Consider the following 7,336-nt stretch of genomic DNA (forward strand, 5'->3'; position numbering starts at 1 on the left):
TCTAGAAATGGTCTTAATTTAAGCTAACAATTTTGGAGCTCAAAGAAAAATCAAGGACCTAGTCATCAAAGTCTTGATGAGGGCATATACAGTGTTCTGAGTTAAACTCTAATTATTACACGCCATACTGAAGGAATTCAAGCCTATGCTGAGCAAGGTTGTAAGACCCCAACTAAAAATAAGAAGTCATGAGTCAAATATACCGCCAAGCACACTGTGCTTTCTACCAGGAGCAGGAAGGATGTAGCACACCTCCAGCCTCAGCACGACCGCCCCAGCGTTCTACTGCTCAGTCCTCTAACGATGCCAGGCTGATTAACTACTGGAAGGAAGCAGACAGCAGCCCTTTACTGCCTACCAAGTTCTCTTCTCTGACGGTCACCACTACTTCTCACTTCTACCTGATTGTTTCCCCTTAGCCTTTTATATAGTCTCACTTCTCCTTTCCAAACTTCTCAGGCAGTTTTAGTAGACAGTTATCAGTCCCAAAAGTCCCTTACTACATACAGCTCAGGATCCAAATGGTGAAGCTATACAAGCAGGGTGGGATCCATGCTTTAGGACACATTCTTCTCCAATGTCTAGGTAACAGAGTCTGATACACATGATCCTTAAATTCACTTAACAGATTCTAAAACCAACTTGTTCAAAAGATAAATTCTGAAAACAAGGTTCATGATGTAAATGACTATATTGAAACAAAGAAAAGCTTCATCCAAGTATTTACATTTTTAAAAAAGACATTTAAAAGTAGACTACTTATTAAGTGTGCTTGAACAAACCATGTGTGGAATTGAATTCCATTCATTATGGAGTTAGTTTCTGCTAAATACTTACTGATGCTATAGTAGACGCCTGGCACCTGAAGACTCAAGTTTTCAACTGTTACCAGTCTATACTAAAAAGTAATACATTCTACACTCCTGAGGATCTAATCTGGACCTCAGAAACAAAAGAGCTGGTATATAAGGCAATTACTCAGGGATGACAACGCGGTAGCTGTTAAGTGTAGTTTCTGCAACTCCCCATGTTTTATCTGTTATTTAGTTAAACACTATGGGCCATTTAAAGGTTTTTAATTATCTATACCTTACTGTATAGTAGCTTACCAAATTTAGATATTCAGAGAAGGTTCTGGAAAATGTTTGAGAATGAGAAGGGTCTCCTATATTACATCAAGTCAAAAACCATAAGTTCCGCAGGTCTCAAAATAAACAGATTATACAGCTCAATTAAAAACCACACACATTATATTACATACAAAGTTTACAGTCCAGAAATGCAAATACAGGCAGTTTGACATTTCAGCCCCGTTGCAAAGTAATTAACAATTACAGAAGACACAGAAGACCTTCAATCATTTTTGGCTTTGGCTTACACGTTAAACAGCTTACAAGTTTTGTTTCTGTGTTTTATTTTGTTGCTTTCCTTTAGGTGTGTGTGGAAGGGATTGGACCACAAGAAAACAAGAATGAAAAAGGTCAGGAAGAGAAGAGCTACTGAAATTACCACTTCCTTAGAATACACTCAGGGAGAATATGGCTTCAAAGACAGAGGAAAGTAAGCCTCTTACCCAGTCACATTCAACATTACTTTAACTTCTAGTAAGTGTGACAACAACGCCAAAGGTAATTCACTAGGTCAGGCAGGAGTAACTAAAGTCATTTCATCAAACCCAACTAATTTTGGTCTTGAAATCTTAAGTGCTTGGAGAATTTTTCATATTAAAAAGGCAAAAAAGTAGGTCAACATTCAAAACCCCCAAAAGATAGGGTCAAAGGATAAACCCTGTAACTACTTAAAAACTTTCCAATTAAGATTTCTGGAGATTAGGATTAATTAAAATGTATTCCTGCCCCTAAAATGTGATCCCCTTGGATTATAGGCCATGACAATTTTTTCTTAAAAATTCTTTCTTTCTAATAAGAACAAAATGTCTGCTTAAAGCCAACAAACAAGCAAAGAAAAAGAGGTCACCCCAGAGGCTCCCAGGCCACACAGAACAATGGACGACACAACAGCCCAGTTTGCACAGACATACTATTCTTTAACAAAAAACAGGCATAGAATTAGGATTTATATACTAGTGTCAGAAGAACTGTCAGGCTTCACAATTTCTTGCTAGTGAGTCCATTGGTAAGTTCCTCAAGGGTGCACACAGCAAAGAGCAGCAAGCTACCCAGCATGCCTCTGATGCTCACACAGCAGCCACCCGCTGTGCACTTAGAATACAAGCTGTGGCAGACAGCAAGCAAAAGGCTGGCTTGTGCCATCAGTTTGGGTTTGATCGATTCCAAGAAATAAATTATTTCCTCAAAACAATTCACCTAAAACCACACTGGGAAAAAAATATTAATTGAACTGGGGGCAAAAGTGGAACCTATCACAAGGGAAGCGACAAGGGAAGCGGCAAGGGCGCTTTGCTGAGCATTCCAAAGGCGTGCGTGTTCAGGGAGTTTAACAATGATTCCGGTTAAGACACTGCTCACAGACATCCACACCCACATAGTTTAATGGTTTAAAAAAAAACCCAAATTTGTTACTTTAGAAAACCAATGCAGTGCATTTTCAGCAATCTTATGGCCACAGACTCCGACTGCTCAGTCCACACATAAGCAGAAGTTGCTGTCTATGGTGACATGGCTTCTCTGCACTAATTCCCAGGAGGCCGAGAACACGAGGGCAGGGGAAGCACAGACTGGACTGTTGCACAGACAACATTTACTCATCAGATCCCACCGATCTCTTCTGTGCCCGCTTCCTGGGCAGCCTTCTTGGAGAAGCTTTATCTGAAAGAAAAGGAGCAAGTTAAAGCTAACGTTATAATGCAAGAGAGTTCTGCCTCTCAGGCAGCTTTAAACTCAACATCCACACACCCCCACACCCCATAACAAATACCTCTTATCTAGCTCTTGGCTTTTAAAAGAACTTTAAAATAAAATTCTCATATCTAGCACAGGAAATGATTGGACAGTGGTTGCTGTATTGCTGCAGCTACACAGACAACAACATGCTTACAAATGCAGAAGTAAGAGTTCTGAAATACTTTGAAAGACCCAGGCACAGAGGTCTACACCCCAGCACTAGGAGATGGAAGCAGGATTAGAAGTTCAAACCTAGCAAGGACTACTGCAAGACTCTGCTTCAAAACAAATGCAACATTTAAAAGATATGACACAGTTGGAGCATATTTATGTTCAGCACAAACACAAATTTTAGTGTTTGTGGGTGCAGTAAGTTTTGGCAACTATACAAATTTAACTGGAAGAGGAAAACAAAGGCCATCAGTACCTCAACCACTCCAGTACACAGCCTTTCTTTAGAAGTTAACAGAAATATATGTAGTGCTGAATTTCTTCTATCTTATAAAAGAAATAATCTATATGTTTCTTTTAGAAACAGAGGGCCGAGAAGGGCATGGTGGTACATGCTTGTACTCTTAGCCCTGGGAAAGCGGAGTCTGAAAGCAGCTTGGGCAAAACTGTTTCAGAAGAAAGGAACAAGTGAAGGTCTGACACACCCTCTTGTTACGTTCTAGATATTCTCTATACATTATTTTTCAAAAATAAAAATAATATTGAAAACGTATACAGCCTGGTGTCGTGTGCTAATTGCTGAGGCAACAGAACCATCTGAACCCACGTACAAGGCCAGGTTGGGCACCATATAAGGTCCTGTCATCCCGACACCATCAAATGATTTCTGCATATTAAAAAAAAGTAAAAACTGGAAAAAGATACTTTCACCAAGGTGTGAGGTTTATTTATAAGCATTTTATGAAATGAAATGAATATACCTAACATTTCTTTTCCTAAAAAATTACTAGGTGGCCAGGCAGTGGTGGTGCATGCCTTTAATCCCAGCACTTGGGAGGCAGAGGCAGGTAGATTTCTGAGTTCAAGGCCAGCCTGGTCTACAGAGCGAGTTTCAGGACAGCCAGGGCTACACAGAGAAACCCTGTCTTGAAAAGCAAAAAAAAAAAAAAAAAAAAAAAAAAAAAAAAAAAAAAAAAAAAGGAAAAAGCTTAACTCCAAACTACTTAAAGTCAAAATACTTTATATTTCCAGAGTAAACTTTAAACTCTAGGTGGATAAAAAGAATTATGAATATGAAAAAACAAAACAACAAAAACAACAACAAAAACCCAAACCATCACATCATACACCAGAAAACAGACATACAGAGTGCCTCCACCACCCATTTGCAACATGCTAAGCAAAACCAAGCCATCTCACCACAGGAAAACTGCAACAGTATAATTCTCCTGATTTTAGTATAATCAAAGGCAACATGTTATCAGACACTCAGACAACATCAAAGGCTGCTCCTCATCTAGGAGTTCATGGAAGCTAACTTCTGCTCACTTTTGCTTGGTTTTGGAGAGAATTTTATTACAGAGCTCAGGAGGGCCCCCAAAATGTGATCCTTTTAGTCCTGAAATTAGGGCATTTATCACACCTGACCTGAATTCTTTGTTAAACTGACACAAATGTGTGATCCTGTGTGCACATGAAGGGGTGTGTGTTTATATTTCTGAAGAGGCCAGAAGACAACTTTGGGTGTTGTTCCTCAGGAACCATCCATCTTGTTTGTAGAGAGACTCTCACTGGCTCATCAGTAGGCTGGGCTGACCAGCAAATCCAGCAAGCTGCTTGTTTCTGCCTCCTAAGTACTGAGGCTGCAGACATATCCCATTGCCCTAGGGTTATCTGCTGCGTTGTGGGATCACGTCACCAACTCAACTACCCTCCCAGCCACTTAATAGCATTTACATGACAGGGTTTCTTTGAATTTGTAGTTTTGTAGACATTTAAAATACTATTAAGGGATGAATCTAATTCTTTTCTATTAAGGGAGAAAAAAAAAATCAGCAGAACTATGTATGAGTCCATAGGTTAAAAAAAAATAAGGAAAGTAAACCCACTCCACCTTAAAATGCAAAACGCTTATCAATTGCTTCTTGGCCTTTTGGCTAAGATCAAGTGTAGTAAAAGGGTTATCAGAAAATCTGACCAGTCAGAGCTCAAAATGCCTCCAAGTGTCCTACACTGTGTTGAGGGAAAATGTTCTGAACACATGAGCTACAGGCAAGAAAAGTGAGGCCTTGGACATCGTGATTACCATGTAGACAGAACATTTAGAGAAATAATATGTACAGAAAATTGTTTTACTATGTAAGTATAGATTATTTATAGGAAATGGTATTAAGATGTCACGAACAGAATTTTATATTCTTGTACAAGTTTTCTACAATGATGCTAACTTGAATGCTTTCTTTCTTTTAATGTGTATGAATGAGTATTCTGCCTGTACGGATGGCTATGCAGCACAGTGCCTGTGGAGGCCAGGAAAGAAATTGGATCCTCTAGAGCTGGAGTTCCAAATAGCTGTGAGCTGCCGTGTAGGTGCTTGGGAATTGACCTTGTTCCTCTGGAAGAGCAGCCAGCGCTTTTAACCACTGAGCAAGCTTTCCAGACCCTCAAGTGCTTTTTAAAAAGTCACTCACAAAATGGGAAATTTTTTTCTATATTCCTTCATAAAAATTAGTATATTTAATAAACTGTTCATTAACAAAAAAGCACAATATATTAAGTAACATCTTGGATTCATTCTTTCAAAAGTAGTTTGTAGCAGTTTTCCCAAAAAAATATAGTTCTATTCATTAAAATTGCTATATTCATGCACTATGCAAGAGCCCCCAAAACTGTGGCAAAGCCTACTGAAGAAATGAATCACCTCACCTCTTCTACTCTGCACTGAAGCAACAGGAAGGAAAAAAAACAGGAAATAGATTAGAAAGAAGTCAGACATTTACAAACGAGCTGCATGTTTGAAAACACTTCCAAATTAAATCATAAAACACTATAAAGAGAACCTGTGTGTCACTAATTATTCTGCTAGAATCTAATAAGTAATGAAAAAGATCAATGTTAAATAGTACTAACCAAACATTTTTGGCTAAATCGAAACTAATTTCCATTTAAAGAAAGATTTCCCACCAAGTTTGTAAGACTACTTACTGATCTGATTCAAAGTTTCCTGAGGGATCCAGCTCATGTCAACATCATTTTGACTTGAAGTACCCATTTCTACTTTCTGTATGGGTCTCTTGCGCTACAAGAATATAAAAGACATGTCACAGCATTGTCTATTCTAAAAGGCTTTTTTGTTTTGAAGCAGTGTTTCTCTTTGTAGCTCTGGTGTTCTGGAACTCTGTAGACCTTGCTGGCCTCAAACTCAGAGACACACCTGCCTCTGCCTCCGGAGTACTAGGATTAAAGTTGTGTTTTACCACTGTCTGTCTGTGTATTCTAATTTTAAAAACATTAAACAATATATTTGAGTATCTTAGCAAACAAATTTCATTCTTTTCTTGTTTTAAAACACCCTAATACACATTTTTTTTTTTTTGTTTTGTTTTGTTTTCTGAGACAGGGTTTCTCTGTGTAGCTCTGGCTGTCCTGGAACTCACTCTGTAGACCAGGCTGGCTTCAAACTCAGAAATCCGCCTGCCTCTGCCTCCCAAGTGCTGGGACTAAAGGCGTGCACCACCACTGCCCAGCCCCTAATATACATTTTAACTGCTAGGAGGATGAAAACATGCTTACAGTCAGTCTTGGACTAGCAAGATGGCTTCTTAGTGAGAAAAGATGCTTGCCACCAAGCCTGATGACCTGGCATTTGATCCCAGGGTCCCAAACAGTAGAAGGAAAGAAATCAACTCCAAGTTGACCTTTGACCTCCTTACATGTGCCAGAGTATACACATGTGAATGCACATGTACATATGTCATAAGAGGAAAATGCTTTCAAAGAATAAGTCTTCTTGATCATTTTCAGCCCATAAGGTAAAAATTCTTACCCTTGCTACAGAACTTAATTTGTTCTTATATCACTGATTTTCTTTCTAAAGAATAAATTTACAGCCAATGAAATTAAGGATAATTACTGAAATGCTGTAAGCAGGCAATGTTGCACTGTTTGCAAAATACAATTAAAGAAAAGGTACAGACACAAAACACATAAAATCCCATATAGGCTAAAAACATTGAATTCACCTAAAAGTGTGAAATTTTCAAGGCATAGTGTGTACATGCAATCTACTACAGGGAGATGCAGGAGGATCAAGAATTCAAAGTCTGCCTTTGAATTCAGTGAACACAGTGAGTTCAAGGCCAGGTTAGGCTACATGAAATCTTGTCTCAAAAACAAACAAGCCAGGCGGTGGTGGCTCATGCCTTTAATCCTAGCACTTAGGAGGCAGAGGGGGGTGGATTTCTGAGTTCGAGGCCAGCCTGGTCTACAGAGTGAGTACCAGGACAGCCAGGGCCACACAG

The 7,336-nt window shown here is 39.0% G+C and overlaps 1 protein-coding gene across 2 annotated transcripts in view; it reads right to left on the reverse strand.

Moving 5' to 3' along the window:
* Nucleotides 1–672: 672 nt before the first annotated feature.
* Ssr1 (signal sequence receptor subunit 1) overlaps nt 673–7,336 on the reverse strand; it is a 16,653-nt gene continuing 9,989 nt past the window's right edge. Inside the window, exons 7-9 of one of the 2 annotated variants that reach the window (XM_031358075.1) lie at nt 6,021–6,114; nt 5,742–5,756; nt 673–2,789 (exon numbers count right to left, since the gene is read on the reverse strand). In XM_031358075.1, the coding sequence (XP_031213935.1) occupies nt 2,722–2,789; nt 5,742–5,756; nt 6,021–6,114 (177 nt within the window). In that variant the 3' untranslated portion in view covers nt 673–2,721. The remainder of the gene's footprint in view (nt 2,790–5,741; nt 5,757–6,020; nt 6,115–7,336) is intronic. The other variant, XM_031358076.1, reaches the window with a different exon arrangement.

The sequence above is a fragment of the Mastomys coucha genome, unplaced genomic scaffold (genome assembly GCF_008632895.1).
Source record: "Mastomys coucha isolate ucsf_1 unplaced genomic scaffold, UCSF_Mcou_1 pScaffold7, whole genome shotgun sequence".
NCBI classification, from domain to species: domain Eukaryota; kingdom Metazoa; phylum Chordata; class Mammalia; order Rodentia; family Muridae; genus Mastomys; species Mastomys coucha.